The 23721-nt window shown below is 45.6% G+C and overlaps 3 protein-coding genes across 4 annotated transcripts in view; 2 read left to right on the top strand and 1 right to left on the bottom strand.

The window, feature by feature from the left end:
- Gss (glutathione synthetase) overlaps positions 1 to 22344 on the bottom strand; it is a 30259-nt gene extending 7915 nt beyond the window's left edge. The window contains exons 1-9 of one of the 2 annotated variants that reach the window (XM_021640514.2): positions 22219 to 22344; positions 17457 to 17591; positions 9902 to 10047; positions 7503 to 7578; positions 7083 to 7222; positions 6268 to 6384; positions 1971 to 2051; positions 1798 to 1875; positions 409 to 475 (exon numbers count right to left, since the gene is read on the bottom strand). In XM_021640514.2, the coding sequence (XP_021496189.1) occupies positions 409 to 475; positions 1798 to 1875; positions 1971 to 2051; positions 6268 to 6384; positions 7083 to 7222; positions 7503 to 7578; positions 9902 to 10047; positions 17457 to 17585 (834 nt within the window). In that variant the 5' untranslated portion in view covers positions 17586 to 17591; positions 22219 to 22344. The remainder of the gene's footprint in view (positions 1 to 408; positions 476 to 1797; positions 1876 to 1970; positions 2052 to 6267; positions 6385 to 7082; positions 7223 to 7502; positions 7579 to 9901; positions 10048 to 17456; positions 17592 to 22218) is intronic. The other variant, XM_060382996.1, reaches the window with a different exon arrangement.
- Positions 20735 to 22706, top strand: LOC132653803 (uncharacterized). The gene is made up of 3 exons (XM_060383243.1): positions 20735 to 20751; positions 21587 to 21702; positions 22016 to 22706. The coding sequence occupies exons 1-3, from the start codon at positions 20735 to 20737 to the stop codon at positions 22603 to 22605; spliced, it is 723 nt and encodes a 240-aa protein (XP_060239226.1). The 3' UTR covers positions 22606 to 22706.
- Positions 21980 to 23721, top strand: part of Myh7b (myosin heavy chain 7B) — a 40392-nt gene continuing 38650 nt past the window's right edge. Inside the window, exon 1 of the mRNA XM_060382992.1 lies at positions 21980 to 22106. The gene's annotated coding sequence lies outside the window, so the exon portion shown is untranslated. The remainder of the gene's footprint in view (positions 22107 to 23721) is intronic.

Genomic DNA, 23721 nt, shown 5'->3' with positions numbered 1-23721 from the left:
GTGTGGGTGACCTGGAACTAGCACACATCAGCTAGGAAGGGCTGGATGTACCATCTCTTCCCAAATCTTCAGATTGGGTAGCTCAAAATTATACTAAAGAAGTCAACAGTACCATAAATTGGGGCTCTTCCTCTTAGAAAGATGTCTGTTAAACATTTGCCAACATATCTCCAGAAAATATGTGAATGGCTAAAACACTACAGACAGATTCCTAATGATTCAGTTCCTAAAGACCTTATAGAGTGAAAGGTTTAAAAAAAAAAAAAAAGCCTGCATGAAGAAAGGCGTTTCCAGCAGCAGCAGTCCCCTGAGAAAGAAGGGAACCATGGTTGTGATGTCTGAGCTGGGTTTCTGTGGAGCTCTAGTAGGTCCTTGGAGGCAGAGAATGGTCTAATAGAAAATACCAACCTGTGGACTATACTGACTGGGCATGTAGCCATCTCGGAAGTAAACCACAGCAACTTCCTGGCCATCCCTGTAACACAGAATAAGAAAAAAAAAAAAAGCTTCTGAATGAAATTATTACTGATGTGTTCAGTGGTTCAGTCTATTTCAGGGTACATCAAGATCTATAAGGTAAGCTGGACAGGGGTTTGCTAGAATTAGTGAAAGCAGACAGAAACCAGTACATGTATTAAAAATAGGTATGCAGCACACAGTGTTTTAGAATATTCTGGATCTAAAGTTATTTCACGAAAGCAAGAAGGGAACAAGAAGGTTAGCATAGGTAAAATCAAAAACACATGTATCCAAATTTTTGAGTGAAAGAATCATATTGCCATAATCAGCAAAACAGAATTGCATTTTGTATTTCTACTGTTTAAAGTAGCAGAAACCAGACTAAACATGTTGGTGGTGAGGATGTGCAAAAACTTGACCCTAGAGTAACTTCTTCCCCTTTCCCCTGGCCTATTTCATATTATCTAGTTTATCTAAAAAGTAAACTAGCTACTTTGTTATGATAACAGCACCGTTTTGAAACATCTGAAGTGGGATTGTGAAACTCCTTGGAGGCCCTTAACTCTTTTGTTACTTTGTTTTTGAGACAGTGCCTCATATAACCCAGGTTGACCTCAAGCTCATTTTGTAACTGAAAATGAAGCAGAACCCCTAATCTTCCTGCCTCCACTTCCCAAGTACTAAGGTTATAAATGTGTACCATCACACCTGACTATATTCTTTTCATTTTAGACAGGGTATCACTATGTAGCTATTTACCTGGAACCTTCTGGAACCTGGAACCAGGCTGGCCTAGAACTCAGAGATCTGCCTGCCTCTGCCTCTGGAGTGCTGAGACAAAAGGCGTGTGGCACCATGCCTAGCCCTGGCTGGGTCTATGTTAGTTGAAGTGTGACCCAAATATGAAATACGTGTTACTAAAACTACAATGTGGTAGCCCATTGGAAAAAAAAATAGGACCTGGCTTAGAAGACAAATCCAGGCTGCAGTACAGATGGGTGAAAATGAGCCTGCCTCCCTGCCTGCCCAGCCCAACTGCTCAGGCCTATCTTGACCAGCCACAAAGAGGGGCAAGAAAACTTTCAGAACCTCAGGGTTCTATATGAAAAACTAGGGTTATCTTTAAGGATGGTGTTCTTATCCAGAGGTCAACAGCTCTACTTTAGAAGCAGAGCATGGCTAGGCATTTCTAAAATTTCCTGGGAGGATGAGATATTTAAAAAATTAGGAGAAAAGAAAACAAGCTATTGTATTCCCAGAAGAAAAGTTCTTTCGTGATAGAAGGTGTCAAGAGAGGTTTTTAACCCAGCTGTCTGGCGGCGCCTTGGGGATACTTACATAAACAGCCTTCGGTTGGGGTCTAGAGAACCCCTTTCAGATACATCCTCAAATCTTCGCCGGATCACGTGGATGCTCCTGGGAAAGAATGGCGAGAATCAGAGATAGTGGGTGTTGTGTTTCAAATGTCTCTCCCGCCTGGGGCCACACTAAAGGTCTCTTCCTCTCCTTACCTGTCTAGCAGCTCGTTCTCTATGGCACGCTGGTCAAATATGTTCCTTTCCTTCTCTTGAGCAATCAGCAGCACCACCGCACTGGAGAAAGAGCACAAGTAAGCAGGGCTGCTGTGGAGCGTCTCCTTCCTGCCACTCCCTTCAGAGTGAGGTAAGAAGCAGCTTCTCAGGTAGTTCTGCTTGTGCGGGCCATGATCACGGCACTTGGGTTCAGGGTGAGGGCAAGAAGGTTGTGAATTTGAAGCCAGTCTGGGCTGCAGAAAGGAGGGACTGAGGAGATGATACACTCACTAAAGTGCTTGCCATGCAAGCATAAGGACCCGAATTCGAGGTCCAGAACCCACTTTATCAAAAAAAAAAAAAAAAAAAAAAAAAAAAAGCCAGCTATGGCAGCATGTCTGTCAGCCCATCACTGGGAGAGCAGAGACAGGAGGATCCCTGGGGCTTGCTGGCAAGGCAGTCTAGCCAAATTGATGAGCTCCAAAATTGATGAGTTCAAAGAGAAACTCTGTCTCAAAAACAAGATGGAAAGAGATTGAAGAAGACACTAGATATTGACCTGGCCTCCACACACATGTACACAAAGGCAGACAGACAGCCTGACAGAGACAGACTATAGCTTCCCTGCAAGAAAAGATGTTGCTTCAACTTGGGATTGCCTGAGGCAACACTATACTTTTTGAAAATAGGAGACATGTGTGGGAGGCATCTCTGTCCTCTAGTGGTAGAGGAGATATTCTAACGGTGTCAAATTTCTTTACAACTTAAAATTTAGATTTAAAACCATCTAACATTACCCACTTTTTTTTTTTTTACCCTATTTACCCTAGAAGATAATATGGTGCATGTGTGAACGGGATTCGGGTGGCGAAGGCGAGAGAACCGGGAGCTTAGACTGGCCCGGGCTACATGAGACACTACCTTAAAACAACAGAGAAACCGAACTCCATGATTCAAGAATCTGTCTGGAGAATAAGCAGGGAGTAACGTTTTACAAATCAACAACAGTGCTGGGGTCAGGTGCAAAGGACTCCAGTGTCAGACTGTAAAGGGTATGATCCCAGAGTGGAGTTCTAACATGAAAACAAAACAAAACAAAACAAAACAAAACAAAAAATAACAACAACAACAACAAAAAAAAAAAAACGCACTAAAGGAAGCTCCATAGAGGCAGCTACAAACAAGGCGTCATCTCTTGGGGCCTCAGCAGCTCTGTGCTGTCCACAAGGCCACATTTGGTCTCAGGGTACTATTGGGATCACTAAGGCTTGCTGGGCCTGTTCCTCTCTTTATCCACAAGCTTATTAAAAAAGCAGGGGCTTACACCAGTTAAGCTATGTTTAGCGTTAAACAGAGGCCCTTCCCCCCTCCCCAACTAGATTCTTAAGGCCAATGTTTTAGTGCCAAACTCCCTTTCTGCTGTAGCTGCTGTTTTGTGCCCATGGCCTCTTGCTTAGACATCCAGAAGTCCAGACTTTGGCTTCGTGTGCTAAGTATGTACTTCTCACCTCCTATATTTGCCTCTTACCTATCTCTGAACCTCTTGTCTAAACTGTGTTCACCTGACTTCTTTCTACTTGGCTAGAAACTCTTCCAGCCTGCCTCAAGAAGACAGATGAGACATTTAAACTGAAAACTGGGGTCACATTAAGCTGGGCCTTCAAAACAGAGTGGAAGTGGTGGTTTCTCAGAAACCATCTTGGCTTGAGAGGCTCAAAGGCCGAAAGCCTGGCTCTTCATCCTGTACCCTCGACCCCTCTGCTCATGGGTAGGTACTGAGGGCAGGGGGTGGGGTAAGATGGCACCTGGCCCAGGATGGCTCGCCTCCAAGAAGTGGCAAAGGAGGAAGCCTGGAGGCTGGAGGTTAAAATGGAATTGCACACTCTGGCTAATGAAGACAGCTTTTCCACTTGCCAAGCAATGGGAGCCAAACTCAGAAAACACTCTGTACCTCCTATTACCTTCAGTTCTGAGAAGTTTGGATTGAGTAGGACTCTGAAAGTTGTCAGTTGGGGAAGCTGAACTGGAAATAGCATGTTGGCTGGGAGAGAGGACCCAACAACCTTAGTCCTGGCTCTGCCAATAACCTGTGGTGTGTCCTTGAACATATCAGTCAATCTTGTTCCCTGAGCCTTAATTGACTCATCTGTGAAATAGAAGTGCTAATCAGATCATATGGCCCAATCTTTTAATATCAATAGTCACCCTTGTTCTACTCATTCTAACCACAGCCCTCTTCTGCTGTTGTTATCTTAAAGGTTTATTTTTATTTATGCATGCATGATTTTGTGGTTATATGCCATGTACATGCAGGTGCCCTCAGAGGCCAGAAAAAGGCATCCAATTCCCTGGAAAAAAAGGGAGGGAGAAAGAAAGGGAGGGAGGGAGAGAAAGAGAGAGTTGGTTACGAGTGACTCTATGAGTGCTGGGAGTCAAACTCAGGTCCCCTGGAAGATCAAGAAGCAGTCTCCCCTCTGGGCACCTCTCCATCCCAGCCCTCTATTCTGGAAGTATTTGTCTTAACTGAAATCATAATTTTACAGATGTTTGTGAGCCACCCACAAGGGAATTGAACCCAGGGCCTTTGCAAGAGTAACAAATGCTCTTCACTGCCGAACCAACTTTCTAGACCCACTGAAATCATAATTTTATAGTCAGGACTGGTGGTACAGGTACATAGCTCTCTACTTGGGAGGCTAAAGCAGAAGGACTGTCATGAGTTCAAGGCCAGTGTAGGCTATGTAACAAGACCCTGTCTCAAAACAGCAAACAAGTCTGGGGATGTAGCTGAGAGACAGAGTACTCTTCTGGCACACACAAGGCCCTAGATTTGACCCTCAGCCTGACAAAAGATTTTTAAAAAACACACAAATTTATAATTTAATTCTCAAGTTTCTTTTCTTAAAAACTTTTTTTTGAGACAGTCTTGCTATGTATTCTTGGTATGAAAATCACTATATCGCTCAGACTGGCCTTGAACTTAAGGCCATCCTCTTATCTCAGCTTCCTGAGTACTTCAAATACTGGTGAGTTTTTTTGATTTTTGAGACAGGATCTTGTTATGTAGCCTTGGCTGGCCTGGAACTTGCTATGTAGACCAGGCTGCCCTAGAACTTATAGAGACCCACCTGTCTTCTGCCTCTTGAGTACTGAGATTAAAGCACTCAAGAAAAAAATTGAGAAAAGAAAAGAGCTGCTAAGATCTTGTGTTTGCTCAGCAGAACCTCACCCACTCTCAGAGCGGGAAAAGCCAGTACCTGCTTAGGGGTCACAGAGCCCTTACCCACCAGCGCCCCCTGGGTGAGTGTTTTCTTCCCACAGTACTCTTGGCCTGGCAGAAGGCTCCCTCTGGAGTGTTGTTCATCAGGTGATTCATTCCCTGACTTCACTTGCTTAAAATGGGACCTGGAGGGGGGTTCTACTTGCCATTCTTCTGTGTGCCCCATTTCTAAATGCCCAGAATTTGAGGCTTCATGCAACTTAGTGGGGCTCAGCAAGCCCAGAAAGGCTCTCTGGGAGGCAACGCTATCACTATTTATGTAGGTTCTACGTAAACTGTGAGTCCTACGACTGCCAGCTCACCATCTGGCTTTGAGCAAGGCGTGTACCTCTCTGACCCTCAGTGTAAAGCAGGAACGCCACCTCAAGGCAAATGTTCTGAGTCCTTGATGGAAACTACTCACACAGGCGGCACCAAGTGCTCACTGGGGCATAACTCAGTTCCTCATGAACACTGAACAGCTGCCGGTAGTGGCCTCTCAACCATCTGGAAGTCACTTACCTAATATCTTCACACATCTGGAACATGGTTGAGAGAGAGGAAGAAAGAAAACACTTCTAAGCAGTTAACACGGACTATAAAATTCCCAGATCAAAACTGGCCTCGTAAGAGGTCCTCACGCTCTTTACATGCTCTTTAGAGCAACCAGGATCCCTGGGTTTCTCTAAATCACAGCAACTGGGGAGGCAAAGGGACAGCAGCAGAGGATTCCTACTTCAAAGGCATGGAGAGCAGTGAAATAACAGCACAGGCGCTTCTAACTCTAGGTGGCACCAGTGCATTCCAGCAAGATGATGACCTCCATGCCACAAGGAAACAGTAAGTGACAGTCAGCATCTCTCATTTTAGAAGGAAACCCAAAACTCCAATAAAATATTTTTGGCATTTAAAGGTGTAAGTTTCTATTCCTAGAAACACCCCTTCACCCCCTAATGATGTCCAGCCAAGGAGAGGCTGCCACACCCATGACTGCTGACCCTAAAGCAGGGCACTACTGTCACCTCTCCACATTCTTACTTAGCTGAGCCATACAGCTCCCAGGCTTTGGCGATCCCCATGGCCAGTCCCTTGCTGGGATTATTGGAGAGGACCTTGGCAGCTTCTTTGGTCTTATTCAGGACATTGAGAATGTGTCTGTTGGAAGAGAGATGGCTGCTCAGTAACTGGATAAACCAGAGTACCCTTCTGCCCTCGCAGACACATATAGGGACATTACTCTGAAACTCAGCCAAGTGCTTAAAAGCTGCTCAGCTGCCATTCCTGGAGGAGCCACTACAGCGGGATGTCCTGAGTCCTCACCTACATGTACTCCCAGAGCAGTCCCAAGACCCTGTGTGGCCACTCCACCCCAACTCAGTCTCTAAGGGAGCAGGAGCCCCTTACCTGGGCCCCCCAGGGCCATAGGGAGCCCTGCTGCAGACTACACAGAATCCCAGTGGCCTGGAGCACCCCAATGCTACTATATGGCCCAGCCCTCAGATGGGAGCTTCTGAACCCCCTGAGCTTTGGACTCTGAGCTGCTTTCCAACATCAGATCACATCAAGACCTTCCTATCGTAGGCCCCTCAAAGGCCTCATCCTCTATGCCTGCAGCATTAATTTCACAGGGAGAGGCAGGGCTAACATGCCAGCAGGTCTCTTCTTTCTCTGACATATAAAGGATCTGACTTCAAGTAGAACACTCCTATGGGGAGAAAACAGGTGTGGAGAACCCACAACTCAGGGACCAGAAAGGCAAAGTCACAGTAGGAGATTCCTGGCTTAGCCAGTGTGACTATTGGCCCACGGAACTCTTCCCCACAAATGTGCTCCGCACTGCCCTAGAAACGCACCGGTGCACGGCTGGAGTCCGGGAGGCCAGGCCCCCAAAGCTGGCAGAGATAGTGTTGATTTCGATCTGTTTCAGGGCTGTGGAGCCATCTGCACTGCACTGGAACATGTAATCTGAGCGATTCAGGCCCAGAAACACAGTCTGTGGAGAAAACCGAAGGCTGAGGACACTGGCCCACGGGCTGACTCTGGAGGTCTAGCCATACTGTACTCTGTAGAGCTGAGGAGGACAGTCTAATATTCCCAAACCCAGAAGGATAATTCTGTCATCCCAGGACTGGTCTCCGATACATGCAGGCCCAGCAGAGACCAGCCAGAGGTAGATTCTATGAGCTCAAGACTGAGGCCAATTCTTCTGGTAAAAACAAAACATCAGAGATAAAAGACAAGTTCCAGACAAAGGAGGGACTAGGAGTCCTTACCTGGGCAATGCCCTCTTTCAGGACTTGCTTGTAGATATCAAAGAGATGGGCAGTATAGTCGTCCTTTTTTATGGTGCTAAAAGAGGAAAGAGAACACTCCCAGGTTCACGGGAGACCCTATAGGCCAAGGAGCCCCACCCACTGACTCCTGTATACTTTCTGGATCTCGAATACCATTCCAACCTAGGAGAAAATGGTGCCTCACAGTCTACCCTAGAGCCAGATGACCTGGATTAAGTCCAAGCTCTGCCACCCATGGTCAGGCAATCCCAGAGAACCCTATCACCTCTCTGTCTTAATTTGCTCAACTGAAGAGGAACATAACTGCTTATAAAATAGCCTTGTGGCAGGAAGTAAATACCACTATGTTTCTTTTTTTTTTTTTTTATTCAAACATCTTCTTGAATAACTGATGGCTGAGAAGTTTTCTGGCTGACCTAAAGATAACTCAAGTCTCCAAAGCTTTTCCTGCATTCTGGTGACCTCCCAAATAAGTCTCCCTCCTCCTCCATGACTTTCCAGGGCAGTTTCTTGTTTGTCTGCAGGTTTTTCAGGCTCAAAGCATATGTTCCAGTTTACTGCCCTACGCCAACCCTTGGAGAAGCATTCCCCATCTGGGTCACCTCTTCCTAGGTGCTCTCACGGCACTGTCTCCTTTACAGAGCCAAATGAGGATGCAGGCTTCACTTTATCATGTGACAACTAATGTCATCTCTCCTGTTTGGCTAGAGACTGCGTCTAAGTGGGCTCATCATCTTAGCCCAGAGTGCCAACATGGCAGGTGATGTGCTAGGGGCTCATCCAGCATGGTTTTCTGGAGCCTTAGAAAGAAGCACCACAAGGAGGAGTCTGTAGGTCATTAACACCACATTTGATGCTTCTCAAGATTCAGGGCAAACTCTGTGCCTCGGCCCACGCCAGGCCTACAGGCTTATCAGGTGTGTGGTGGGGCAGTGTGGGGTAGGCAAGGAGCTTCCAGGCAAGCTCTCTGCCCCTCACCAGCCCTCTCTGGAGGGTGAGTGCTTCCCCTGGGGAAAGAATCTCCAGCTGAGCTTTAGCCTTCAAGAAAAGGATACATGTCCTCTTCTCTGAAGAGGTGACACCTTTCCACTCCAGGTTCTAGGCTGTTCTTTTTCCTTAGGAGCTAGCTATGGTGCTGCTGGTGGTGGTGATGATGGCAGTGGCAGTGGTGTGTGTGTGTGTGTGTGTGTGGGTGTAAAGAGACAGGGAAGGTTAGGTTACTGAGAAAGGCTTTGGAGCAGGTCTCCTACATAATCACATCAAGTGTAAATGGGCTAACTGAAGCTGCCTGTAATGAGCATAAAGCAGGCCCATCCTGAGAAAGAAGGTGGTGGCAGAGGCCATGAATTCATGACCCACTGGACTGATGGCTCCAACTCAATGGCTTTGAACTCTGTATCATTATTATTCCTTCCCACATTCAGCCTGACACCAAGGAGCACATCTGAAGAAAGATCTGGTCCCTAACAAAATAGGTTTCCATCTAAAACTTAATCATAGATACAAAATTGTAGACAAACAGCACATATATAAAGCACCTATATATGCATTTGCTTCTACAGTAAGCAATTTATACTTCATTCCAAAAGGTAGCCAAGAAATCTGACTTGCTTCAGGACCTGAGGTGGGAAGAAAAAGAGACGAAGGAGTGGCTCTCTGTGGTGAGCTATTCAGGGTTGTTTACTGGTATCTTGGGTATGGCTCAGTCTACATTTTATCCTACCCAAAGATATGAGGCTTAGGTGACAAGAAAAGTTCCTTTAAAAAATTTTAAACACATCCTTCTAATGGCCTTTCCTACCCTCTGTTTTCTTCCAAACCAGGCCATTTTCCATAATTCCAAATGGAAACCTTTTAACGAACTTACTTATTTTTATTTTATGTGTATGAATGTTTCACCCATATGTATGTAAGTATATATACTTCATGAAATAGCTGGTGCCCAAGGAGGCCGAAGGGAGTGCTGGATCCCTGTAAGTAAACTTAGGTGAGCTGTGAGCCACCATGTAGGGTCTGGGGACTACACCCTGGTCCTCTGCCGCAGCAAAGGCCCTTAACCACTGAGCCATCTCTCCAGCCCTCCCTCCCCAGTGGAGATTTCTGTAATGAAAAGTGGGGTCACTGATCACAGAATCTCAGTCAACCTCAGACGAAGCAACTAAGGCTCAGAGGAGGACCCTCCTTTCGCCTGTCACACAAAAAGCAGCAGAGCCAGGGTCAGAAGGCAGCTCTTCTCGGTCCTTTCTGCTTTTTATTTCTCTGAGGGGCACCCGTTCCCCACTCCACCAAGTTAACTAACACAGCAACAAGTCATGACTCCCCGGCCTTCCCAGCCCACGCTGTAGCATCCCTGGCCCCGAGGCCTCAGCTCTCAGTACCTAGACAGAGTTCGCTCCAGGAAGGCTGAGTTCTGGCTGACAGCATCCACCAAAATGTTGAAGTCCGTCTGCACAGCATAGGCCTGCTCCAGCAGAGCACTGGGGACTAGTGAGGGGAAGAGCGTGAATGGGGCATAGGTCACCACCTGATGAACGAGAGGGGCAGAGGTAGAGAGCAGCTGTGAGTGGGCTACCTTCCTACAAAGCTGGGCCTACATGCATCGAGCACACGATTCTAGGGCAGCAGTTACTTCAAGAAGGGAGGAGATGAGAAAAAAGTAAGAAAGGGTAATGACAGCTTCCAGATTCTGTGATAACTCTACAGTATTTTCTTTAGGTGAGAGGCAAACAACACAACAAAAACTCCCACACGAATTATCAGGTACTTACTGCATGCCAATCATTGTGCCGAATACTTAAGATGGGCTCGTTATTTAATTCTGTGATGAAGGTGCTATTGTTATTCATACTTAGCACATAAAGGACTTGAGATAGAAGTTAAATAATAGGTCTAAAATATATTCAGCTGCTGTTGTTTGGATTTGAACCAGGATGGTTACTAAAACATTCTAACAGACTCAAACTGCACTCTCACTCCATACCCATACTCCCTTCCTGTGCTTCTTACTGACTGATATTTAAGTCTGTCCCCATGTCAGGAGCTCATACCTCACACCACAAGCCCCTGGCCTTCTAGTTGGGGTACAGGGAAAAGCCTACTGGAAGGGCTGCTGAAGTGAACTGTGGCTCCCTGTATAGAAGTAGTGCCATGCCCTTGTCCTAGTGCTAGAGGTGGTGGCTCAGGTTAACGGGCTGGCATCTAGTTGCACTCTGAGTTCTTTGGACTTTGACATAGTCACGAAATCAAAATATCATCTAGGACAGTTATTCTAAAAGGGAGAGATGGCTTCTGAGATTTCCAACAACAAACAAACTAGAACTTGGGAAATAATAAATAGATCCAGTTACTTGAATTATTTACCCTCTGAGTTAATATCAGTTTGCCATTATGAGTTTATGATGGTAGAACTTTCTTTTTTACTTTTCTTCTTTCCTCCTTTTTCCTTCTTCTTCTGAGACACGGTTTCTCTGTATATGTAACCCTGACCATCCTGGAACTCACTCTGTTGACCAGGCTGGCCTCAAGCTAGAAATCTGCCTGCATCTGCTTCTGAGTGCTGGGATTACAGGCATGTGCCACCATCATCTGGATTAGAACTTTGATTAATATACTTACCTTAAAAAAATATTACCTTGAACTAGAAAATACAAACAATCATACACAATTCAAAGAGCTCTAAATTGCTAGGTGTGGTGGTGCATGCCCCTAATCTCATAACTTGGGAGGCAGAGGCAGGCAGATCTCTGTGATTTTAAGGCCAGCCTGGTCTACAGAGTGAGATCCACTATACCAGGGATATATTTGAGGCAGTAGAGAGACCCTATCTTAGACAGACAGACAGACAGATAGATAGATATTTATACAGATAGACAGACTGGTAGGTAGGTAGTTAGACAATAAAAGAGCTAAGGTATATAGTGAGAAGTGTGTTGTCTTTGGCCTGGGGCACCTAGTCCTTTTCCTGAGACAAATGGTTATTTGTGTCCAATATCTTTATATTGATATACATGTTCACAAATATATTATTTCTTTTTTACACATATAGAAATCTCCTGTCTCAAAAGCTCAGAGCAGGATTGTTGCAGATCCTGTAAAGGATGACCAAACACCCAAAGTGCACAGCTCTAAGACTCGGTAAACTGTCTCTCTCAAATCCCATCCAATACAAAAAATTCCCAGTTTTTCTACCAAGACTTCTCTCTGTCCTGACCCCAGAACTCATGATATATACTTGAATTTAGGATGAATAGCACATAGATGTTCTCTGCTGTCCACAGGCCAAAGGGTGAAACACACAGTCTCTCACTTTTTAGAGAAAACAACAGCACATGTATGACAATAACTCCCTGCTTTGTCATAGGGGGAAACAACAAGAATGGTGAGATGGAGGAGAAGCAATTGAAATTTAGCTGATGCAGTATCTGGAATCTAACTGCTGCCATGTGGGAAAGTATGCCAGAGCTGCCAGACCATCTGGATTTTTTATTTTTAAAAGATAGGGTCTCACATAAGCCAGGCTGGTCTCACTGTAAACTAGGGTGAGCTTGAGCCTCTTTTTAAGCAAATTATATTATTTATTTGTGTGTGTTCTATGGCATGCATGCAGAGATCAAAGGACAATCTCTAGAAATTGCCTTTTTCCTTCTGCCACTACTAGGTTATGGAGTCAAATTCAGGTCCCAATGCTTAGTGGCAAGCCTTTACCCATTGAGCCATCTAGTGGCCCAAACTTGAACTTCTGCTCCCCCTGATTCCACTTTCCAAGTGCTGGGATTACAAGCATGTGCACCACACCCTCCCAGTTTGATTTGTGTAGATAAATTGGGTAACTTTCTATTTTATTATTATTTTTTTGCATGTGTGTACGGTGTATATATTTGTTAGGGTATCTTTTCCTTGATCTCTACCTTTGTTTTTTTGAGACGGGGTCTCTCACTAAACCTAAAACTCATAGATTTGACAGGACTGGCTAGCCAGTGAGCTTCAGAGATCTGCTTGTCTCCCAACCCTGGGGTTACGGGTGCCTATTACTGTGCCAGGTATAGATTCTGGGATCTGAACTCAGGTTCTCATACTTGCTTAGCAGGTACTTCACAAAATGACCCATCTCCCCAGCCCCTACTGTTTTAATGTTGGCTCTGACTTTTTCAAAGAAATGGTGGTATGGAGCTGGAGAGATGGCTCAGTGGTCAAGAGCGCTGGCTGCTCTTGCAGAGGACTTCTGTCCCGCTCCCAACACCCACGTGGAGGCTCACAATCACCTGTAACTACAGTTCCAGGAGACCTGAAACCTCTTTGTCCACTGCAGGTAATGCACATACATACACTTGGGTACACATGCAAACACTGTAAAATAAAATTAAATATTTTAAAATTAAAATGCTGATAGTAATTTTTTTTTTTTGAAAATAAGAAAGGAGGAAGACAACACTAACAAAAATTCAATGATGGCTTGCCTCTGAGGGAGCAGTAGCTGGAGGAGCCTTACCTGCACCGAACATGCTTTTGAACAGGGCTCCTAATGTGTTACCTATTCAAAAATGAACTCACTTCCTAATACTGCAGGTGCCAAATCTTTGGTCCACATGTGGCTGGTCTGCTATGATGGTCTACAGGGTGAAGGTCACAGTACCCTTGGCCAGGTATAAAAGCCCCCTGGCTGCCAACATTATCTGACTACACCCACCGAGGAGCCCTGCCTTTCAGAACAATTTTGGCCCCTGCAATTCTGTCACTTCCCTCCATTTGTCTTCCAAACTCTAGTTTGATTATTGTTCCCCATTTCACCTCTAATCAAAATGAATTACTACTTCTATCAGGTGTCTCAAGAGAGCCAGTAAAGTGGAAATAAGCAGAGCATGGCCTCAGGAGCTAACTCCATGGCATTAGAGTCTGGCTTGGCCAATCTTCCCACGATCTCAGCGACCTCAGTCAAGTTACTTAACTTCTGAGCTGTGATTTCTCCATCTCTGTTGTGATAAAGGGTAAATGACTCAGCAAAGTGCTTAGAATGATGCCAGGCACACGATGAGTAGTCAATAAATGACAGTTCACGCGGCACTGCACACTGCCCGCACCTCCTTGTCCAGGGACACTCCTTAATTTTATTCTCTGGTACATTCTCCAACTAAGCCCTGCGGCCCAAAGGTCAGAGCCTCTGGATGACCCCTAGTCTTCCATGTTAAGGCAGCAGAAGAGGGCAAGGATTAGAACAAAATCAGACACAGAGACAGACAGACAGACAGAGAGGATTGAGCTGTCTTTGTATCTTGATTAGGAATCTCATTGAGGGGGGCAGGGAGATGGCTTAGTGAATAAAAACAAGACAAACAACAACAACAAAACTGGATTTAGTGTGGCACAGATGTGATCCTGTCACTCCCAGGCCTGCCAGCCTGGAATACACAATATAGCAACAGAAAGATGGAATGTGAGAACTGACTTCCAAAAGTCGTCCTCTGACCTAACATGCATACTATGGCACTTGGGAGCCTGCACTCACACATACATACACAAACATATGTACACAGACAAATAATAATAAACATAGTTTTTAAATAAAGAGGGAGCAAAAACACATCTAAAATCTCAGGACTTAGCGGCTGAAGCAGGAGTAGCCTGGGCTACAGAGTGAGACAGTGTCACACACAAAAAAAAAAAAAAGTCTCATTGAGGACTGTGCTGTTTGTAGGCCCCACTAAATCCAAGAAAGACTAAATATTAAACTTTCTCATGAGATCCATTATTAAAGGAAGAAATAAAAGTCTGAACAAGAAAACATTCCATCTTGGATTCTGACAATTTATAAACCTGAAGCTCTTAACCCAAGCAAGACTATTTCCAAAGCCAGAGGCCAAGCTTCCATGGCATTGACCAGCTCTCAGTAATGGCCATTCTCATATACTTGGGCTCAGCAAGCACTTCCTGAGTCTGGACAGTCTACAAGGCCCAGACCTGAGTCACACAGAGACAACAACAACAACAACAACAACAACAAAAATGTGGCTAAGTTGAAGAAAACAGTGCTGGCACCTTTTCAGTAACCAGCCTGGGCAGTGTTAAGGTAAAAGAAAGAAAGAGAGTGAGAGAGAGAGGAGCTAAGGAGGGAAGGAAGGAAGGAAAGAAAGAAGGGAAGGGAAGAGGGTGGGAGGGAGAGAGAGAGGGAGGGAAGGAAAGATGAAAAAAGAAAGATGGGGAAGGGCAGAAAAAAAAAGAGAGAAGCAATCAGAAAAGCTGATGTAGTATATGCCCTTGTATGCAAAGGGAGACAGGGCTGGGTGTGGAGGCATGCATGACAGTGAGCATAACCACCCAAGGGCCTGAGACAGGAGAACAGAGTGTTTGAGGCTGGCGTGGATTACACAGTGAGACTCTGTCTCAGAACAAACAGTAGAGAAACGAAGTATCCAAGTATCCATGTCCTTGGTATCCATGAAGCACCTAAAAGGGTCAGTCAGACACTAGCATAGGCTGCCTTTAGGAGGGTAGGCAGGGAAGGTGGAAGAGAAGTTAACCGGCTTTTGAATTCTGACACAGGAGAATGTTTACTGTATTATTTAGTTGCAAAGTTAACAGATCCAAGATAGTGTTTTTTGTCTGGTTGGTTGTTGTTGTGAGAAAGTATCTCAGTGTGTTGTTAAGCTGGTCTCAACTCATGCTTTCAAGTGATTCTCCTGCAACTGAGCCAGCTAAAAGAGGAGACTTTTGGAGTTTGGATACAGCAGTTCTACACCTATATATCAACCCTAGAGAAACACACAGCTGCCCAAGCATGCATGCTTGATTCCTTGTGCTATCTGCAGACAGAAAATTCCATAAATAGCCATCAGTACAGCAGAGTTAAACTGTGATCCATCCACACTGGGACACTCTACAACAGAATGAAATTGTCTTTACATGTGTAGTTATCATTATATCTGTAAACTAAAATGTGTCAGTGTGCAGCCAGACCTTATGACAGAACAGTGAAAGCCAGCGCTGGGTGATGGGAACACTGAGGGAACTGTGGAGTTCTGCTCTGTCCTGAAACTGTCAGCAGTTTACAGCTATATGGCTAATTCCAAGTGTCACAGAAAAGTTTTATACTGAGGACAGACCCAAATGGACATGTCAGAGCTTCAAATTCTGGGAAAGTATGAAGTTAATTATATTTGGCTAAAATGTAAGTGAGCTGATAATTTAGTCAACCTCTTCTGACTGTGTAACATGTTAATAATTAAAGGAAACCTGGTCACCTTCATAATTTTGATAATAAGTGTAATACCAGATGATAATGTGTGGGCAACAGTAGGTATCTCTAACAAAGTATTTCTCAGAAATGATATGCTAAATTTCTTTTAAAGTAAGTATTTGCAGAACAAAGGCTGCTAGGTTTTAAATTTTGACCAATCAAGCCAGGCATGCTAGTACACACCCTTAATACCAGCTACTTGGGAGGCAGAGGCAAGTGGATCTCTGTGAGTTTGAGGTCAGCCTGGTCTACAAAGTAAGGCCAGGACAGCCAGAGCTACATAGAGAAACCCTGTCTCAAAAAATAAAATAAAAATAAAATTGGCCAATCAAGACTCTAGGCAATAAAAATATGAGCCACCCCTAAATCTGAACAAAATTTTGTCTTTTGGTTGTCTTCATCAGTTTACTTAATAGCCTATAAAATAATTTTAAAATTATAAAATTTATGAATTATAAAATAAAATATGCTAGAGGAGGGTAATGGTGGTGCACACCTTTGATCCCAGCACTCGGGAGGCAGAGGCAGGTAGATCTCTGAGTTTGAGGCCATCCTAGTCTACAGAGGAGTTCCAGGACAGCCAAGGCTACACAGAGAAACTCTGTCTCAAAAAAAACCCAAATATATATGCTGCCTGTCAAAATGACAATTTGATGTACCAACGAGTGTTTAATTTTGCATCATAAAACAGATATATTCAAATAATATTGAGTGCTACCATATATTTACACAAATGTGACAAAGTTATGACATCAGGGGAAAGCATGCCTAAGAGCAAACAGAATAAGTGACTAAGTGAGTACTGAAATTCAGCCTTTACTTTTAAATATTTAATTTGTTATAATTTGCAATAAAAATAAACGAATGTTTTTTTTTTTTTTCAAAAAGATGAAGCTGATCCTCACAGAAAGCTAATTCTTTAGACAGATTGCTAAATTAAAATAAAAAAAAAACACATCATAGAATAGTAAGTGTGGTTCAACTTGGATTTTGTTTTAATTATTGGCTTGTTTTTTGAGATAGGGTTTCACTGTGTAGCCCTGGCTGTCCTCAAACTCAGAGATCCACCTGTCTCTGTTTCAGAAGTGCTGGGATTAAAGGCATGTGCCACCATGACCAGCTCAACTTGGATTTTAAATTACGTGTGTGGGGGGGGTATGCACAGAAACCTAAAGGGGTATATTATCACAAGCCAAGGTAGGCAGGCGATACATGCCTAGGATCTCAGCACTTAGGGGGAAGAAGCGTGAGGAACGCCATGAGTTCAATGCCCTCTTCGTCTACACAGTTAGTTTTAGGCTAGCTAGGGCTCCATGCTGAGACTGTTTCAAAAACAAACCAAAAAGCAACTGCAGAGAAGACAGCATGATTCATGACTTGGGGAGCTTGATATATATGGACTCCCTGGACAGAGCGCTTCTTGGGAAGCTTCTCCTAATTATCCTCCATAGTCAACTATGTAGTCTTACTGTGTCTACCTACTGAAAGAAAGCACATCTTACAGAAATTAAATAGCCGCCTAAATTACATTTCAAACCCCAGATTTCCATTTGATCACTCCAACATGCTGCTTTTTACCTTACATACTTTTAGAAATCAATTTTAGTTCTCGAGTAAAATAAAGGAAAGAGACGCAGTCTTTGGCCCAAAGGCAGTGCCACCATCCTGGAAGCGTGAACCCAAAGGAGCAAGATCAAGCTTACGTCTGAGGAGCTGGGGCTCTGTGAGGACCTCAGCAACACGCCCTCAGCCAGGGCCCGGTCTATGGCCTGCCGTGCCACCTCCTCCAGCTGCTTCTCATCCTGCAAGATGCTCCCCCAGCTGGCGGCCATCTCAACCTGTGACAGAAAGCGGACTTGGTGACAGAAGGCCTGGGGTCTAGCAGCCACTGAAATGTGGCTACCTCTAACACTGTGAGACTGACCATTCCCCTGGACAGGCATTGTGGTAGGGAGCAAACTGCTTCCACTTCCTCCATGCGTACATACAACACAAGTTGACAAAGTGCTTCCATGGCGATCCATCCTCTCTATGGACTCTCAATACAGCAATGTCATAACTCTCGCAGTGAAGCAAAGGCTCAGAGAAGTGAAATGACTGGCCCTAGATAATGGCTGGTCTGGCTGGTGTTCCAGTTCAGGTCTCTGGACTTCTGGTCTAAACCTCTTCAGTGAAGCAAGAGCCACTAATGTCACGTGACTGGGACAAGTCACTTCCCCTCCCAGAACTGCAGACCCCCTAACTGTGAAATAAGTGGGAAGAATAAATCAGCAGCTTCCAAACGTGACCCAATGGTCCGGGTTGCTTGGGGAAAATACATATCACTGAGCTCCACCCCAGCTTATGATTGAACGGGCTCAACAGGAGAGGGGCTGAGGCTGCATTTTTCCAAAATTGTTAATTTCTGTTCTTTAATTTTTTAAATTTATGTACATGCACGTGTATATTTGTTGGAATGGAATGCTTGGTGAAGGTCAGAGGAAAACCTGCAAGTCAGTTCTTGTTTTCCACCATGATCTTGTCTCCAGGATCAAAATGATGTCATCAGCCATTGTGGCAAACACCTCTACCTAATTAGTCATCTCTCTTGGCTCTAATTCCCTTTCTTATTCCAACAACCTGCATCAGTAGATCTCAAACAAATTACGAAGGGGTGGGAGAGGAAACTTTGTGGAATATCATGAAATGCAGATAAGGTCTTTACAGTAAACAGGAACCTTTTCTTGTTTTCGTGGTTTTTGTTGTTGTTTTTTGAGACAAGGTTTCTATGTGTGTAGGTCTGGCTGTCCTAGAACTCACTCTGTAGACCAGGCTGGCCTCGAACTCAGAGATATGTCTGCCTGGTGGTGTTTTGGTTTTGTGTAAATCTGCATACCCAAAGAGGGCAGCAGATTCCCAGTTATGAGCCTCCATGTGGGTGCTGGGAATTGAGCTCAGGACCTTTTAACTGCTGAGCCATCTCTCCAGCCCCCACCAGGAGCCAATTTACTAGCACAAAACAATTACATCTTTGTGTGGACATTTATCACCACAGAAAAGTGTCAAAAATATTTTTAAGAAATCACATTATAACCTGGTGTGGTAGTGCACACCTTTAATCCCAGCGCTCAAGAAAATGAAGCAGGTAGATCTTTGTTAGTTCCAGGCCAACCTGGCCTACATAGTGAGTGGGCTGTACAGAGAAACCCTGTCACAAAACAAAACAAAACAAAACAAAGAAGGAAGGAAGGAAGGAAGGAAGGAAGGAAGGAAGGAAGGAAGGAAGGAAAGAAAGAAGAAAGGAAGGAAGGAAAGCAGAGAAAGAAACCATACTATCAAGGTAGAAATAGCTGAAGCCCAATCCCCAGCCCAAAGTAAAGGAGCCGTCTGACTGGCTGCCAGAGAGGCTGAGAGGTACAGCAACTCACATTTGCTGCTTAATAATTTTGCAGCAGGCTCAGGGTTCAGAGGATCTGGATAAAAATCTAGAAGCATCTGTCACTATTCTTTATTCTACCCTGCTGTCATTTAATTCTAAAAAACAAACATGGCTACCCAGCTCAGTGGTCTTCAGCAAGAGGGTTAGACAGTGCTAGACAACCTCCATCATTTTCAGCTTGTCTCCTCCTCATGAATGAGTGGTTTTAGATCATTCATCCAAGCCTGCCTGCTGGCCTCAGCACAATGCTTTGACAGAATGAGCATGTGATCTCAAGATGGTGCAATAACTGTCCTGCTGGGTGAGTATGGGAGATAACAGTCATGGTAAAGAACAAGATCCTGGAGTCAGACAGACCCGGTCCAGTCTGTAACCTTTACTCCGCTTATATGTAAGAACACTGTGGATAAAGTGAGAAAAAGTAGCCAAGTTCCTCAGCAGATTCAGAACTCTTACCAGTCAGTTTTCTGTGCCTATAGTGAAAGACCTGAATCTGGATAATTTTATAAAAATGGTTAATTATTCAGGAGTGGTGGTGCATTGTCTATGATCCCAGCAGAAGCAGAACCGCTTCTGCAAGTTCAAAGCTACCCTGAGCTATTTATTGGGTGTCATACCACACAGGGCTATGTATAACAAGGTGCTGTCTCAAATATATTTCAACTAAGAAGTTTTATTACTTCTTCTCCCAGTCAGGATCTTGCTATGTCACTGAGGCTGGCCTCCAACTCAGCAATCCTCCACTATCAACCTCCTAAACCACAGTCTCACAGGCATGAGCCACCACACCCAGCTTAATAGTTGACTAATTAAGCTCTCCATTTCGAGGGCACAGTGGTGCTGGCTTTGGTGAGGACTCCCCGGCCATGCTTTCAACGGCAGCCATGTGAGCAGGAAGGAACCAACAGGCTCACTCATAACAACTCACTCCTCCAAGCAGCCTCGCAAGAGCTATCTCAATACCTTCCAAGGGCAGCTTCCTCGATGATCTAGGAACTTGCTGTTTCATAATTTTAAGGCCTCACCTCTTAAGGGTCCCAGCACCACCCAAATCACCCTACCAGGGACCAAGCCCAACACACGAACCCACAGCAGAGTGCTATACACAGGAACTTGTTTCGGCAGCACCCGCTTAACGAGCTGTGGGAGACTTGTTAGATATCATATAGCAACCTGGTAACAGTCAGAATAAAAACCCACGGCTCCAACAATAGAGCAACTGGACCCCCCAGTCCCTGTCTACACTCTGAATTCCAGTAGCGGTCTGTTGCTGGGCTTTTGCTTAGCCGACAACACTGCTAATGCCAGGCCCTTGGCTAGATACTAGCAAACAAAAAGACAACACATCAAAAATAATTACTACGGATGGGCATGGTGGCACAGGTCTGTAATTCCAGCACTCAGGAGGTTGGAGGCAAGAGAACCATGAGCTCGAGGCCAGTCTAGGCTACACAGCCAGACTCTGTATCGATGAGGAGGAGGAAGAGGAGGAGGAAGGTGATGATGATGCAAAGGCTCAGCTGGTAAAGTACATGAAAACCTGATCTTCAGCACCCATAAAAGATGCCCACAGAAGTGCGGTACTCTTCTGGAATCCCAGTGCTGGGAGGTGGTGACAGCTGGACCTCTGGAGCTTGCTGGTCAGGGAATGTGAGTGAGCTCCAAGCTCAGCAAGGTCCTGTCTTCAAAACCTAAGGTAGATGGCTATGGAGGTGGCTCGGCAGTTAGAGCTCAGATGCCCAGAGCCCACATAAATGCTGGCCAGGGAGGCGGTGGACTATAAACCCCGAACTTGAGGGCCAGAGACAGAGATAAATGGAGAGTGATCAGGGAAGACATCTGATACTCAGGTCCCACCTGTACATACAAATGCACCCTCACTGACAGGCACATCTGAATCTCACACACACACACACACACACACACACTCCAAAATAAGGTGAACACCACTGAGGGAAACAGAATGCTGATCTTGGGCATCCATGCATACACATTCACACAGACACTATAAAATAATAATGATGATAACAATATAACAACAATTAGAAAGCTGCCAACTGGGCACCTTGTTTTCCTGTCTGTAGATTTAACCGTTCTGTGACTTGTTTTGATGATGACACTCAAGTTCATATTTTCCCAGCAGGTACTTTCCTGAGTTTCAATCTAGAATGTTCACCTGCCCCCTGGGATACTCCCCCCTCTGATCATTCGCTCCCTGGCATCCAAGCCTTCCGCGCTCTTTTCTCCTACATGCCATCTCTCCCAGTCCTGTGGATTCTGCTGACGAAATGCAGCACGTTGAATTCCTCCATGTCTGCCTGCACTGATCTAGCCGAGCACTGGCCAAGCCCTCCTCTTCCCTGGGCACTAAGTAGTAAAGGCGTCCTAAGTCACTGAGCCTCTGTCCCACTTCAGGTCTTGGCTCGAAGGCTCTCCCACTGAGCTCCATCTCCAGCCGCTGTGTTCCTTTCGAACACTCCTCCCAACTCCTGATCGAGTTTTGGAAGCCATCCCCGGGCATCCCTGCCCAGGTTTGTACCTCTACCATAAAAATGGCATTTGCCTCGATATTTCTCTGCTAGTTCTAGAACCTAGTAGTCAATGAAGGTTAAATAAGTGATGAATGAGTCACGAAAAACTTTTAAACGCCCACAAAGAAATCCGGTAGGACTTTAATACCCTGGGCGAGGCCAGTGCGGGCTCAGGGCCTCGGGCTATAACACGGCCGCTGGCCCAGGCTTGTCCCCAGGATGTGCCCTTTTCGCTCCTCGTCCCTCGACAAAGTTTAGTCTTGATCTCTGCCAGTTTTCGATGATGGCTTTTTTTATTTCTCCTGTAACCCAGCTGGGAGCCGGCGATCTGGAAATCTACGCTCAGCACGCTCAGCCCAACCCCCTCACGGGACCCAAGTTTCCCGGGGCGGCCGCGGTCCCAGGTACGCGTCTGCCCGCCCGGCGCGTTCCAACCGCTCTCAGACCCCTCCCTCACAGCTCTCCTCCCGAGGAAACTTGACCCTCGCCAGCCGCCGTCGCCGAGCCCCGACCTACTCGTTCGTCGTCCAGCTGCTCGCCAAGCTCAAACTCCTCACGCCGTTACCCAGGCTCAGGGGGCGGGGCCTCGGTAGGAGCCAGCGCGCCTGCGCAGACCGCCCCGCGGAGCTTAGAGACGAGGGGAGGGAAGGCGCCCGGTGTCTGCGGACCTGGACGGCGGCCGGGAAGGGGCACTTGGGGAGAGGGATGCGTCGGTGCCCTGGAAGCAGGCCTTGGGAAGTAGGGACGGGGTCCTGTAGGCTTAGTTCCCAGAGAGTCAGAGCTAGTGACGTCCTGGGGAGCGGGTGGGAGGCACCAAACGCCGAAGAGGCCTTCGGAACGAACCTGGGACCGCTGCCAGAGCAAGCTCTTAACCGCCCTCTCTCCGGCCCCATGAGTTTTTAATATGCAAGTTCATGACTCTCTTCCCGCTACACAGACCCCCTCATCCCTCGGCTACCCACAGTAATTTAACTTTTTTTCCCCTAGATTGTGAGAGGTTTGTTCAAAATATGAGTCACCTGGTAAAATCTTTTTCTTGAATAAAAGGTTTCTGACCAAACCCTGGGAATAGTTATGACTATTCCCCAAACTCCTAACTGGTTTGGTGTAAATAAAAGGTGAGCCCTAAAGTGTGGGGCAGAGTGTTAAAATAGCTGCGGGGGGGGGGGAGGCGGGGGAGCCGAGAGATAGCTCAGAGGTTAAGAGCATTGGCTGTTCTTCCAAAGGTCCTGAGTTCAATTCCCAGCAACCACATGGTGGGTCACAACCGTCTATAATGAGATCTAGTGCTGCTCCCTGCTGCCCCGCAGGCACAATTGCACGCAGAATATTGTAAAAATAATAAGTAAGTCTTAAAAAAAAAAAAAAAAAAGTGGCCTCTGCAAGAAACCTTGAGGCTGGGGCTGGGTTTTAGCAGAGAAAAGCCCCAGGTTTGTATGTTAGTTGTGGGCAGATGTGGGTGAGAGTTCAGATGTGAGACAGCGAGGCTGAGGCAAACCATGGTTGTGGAGCTAAAGAAAAGGGGATGTCAAATTGAAGATTTAGGAGGAGAATGTCCATTGACTGTAAATCAGTGGCCCAACCCATGGACCAAAATCCTCACTCTCCAGATAAAATCATCTGTCCAGTCTAGGACAGATAGCCCTCCACACTTCTTGTATGAAAGGGGCAGCGTTAGCAGATAGGTGGTCTGGTTATTGCCAGACAGCCTTTGCTGTCTTGACACCTTTTTCTTGTTCTTCTGTACCTGACCAGGTAGGAAGCAGCAGCCCTGAGTGACAGACAACGGTCACTATATTAACCAGAGACAAAGGAAGCCATTTCTAATATATAATGAAATTACAATAAGCAGGGAGTGCTGGCTTGGGCCTCTAATTCCAGCCCTCGGGAGCCAGAGACAGGCGGATCTCAGTGAGGTCTAGCCCAGCCTGGTTTACATAGTGAGGTTCAGGACAGCCAGAGTTAGATGGTATCACCTTGTCTCAAAAACTGAAACAAACAAAACTGAAATTATAGTAA

This window comes from Meriones unguiculatus, chromosome 4 (assembly GCF_030254825.1).
Source record: "Meriones unguiculatus strain TT.TT164.6M chromosome 4, Bangor_MerUng_6.1, whole genome shotgun sequence".
NCBI classification, from domain to species: domain Eukaryota; kingdom Metazoa; phylum Chordata; class Mammalia; order Rodentia; family Muridae; genus Meriones; species Meriones unguiculatus.
The sequence above is the reverse complement of the archived record's forward strand: the minus strand, read 5'-3'. Positions and strand labels throughout refer to the sequence as shown.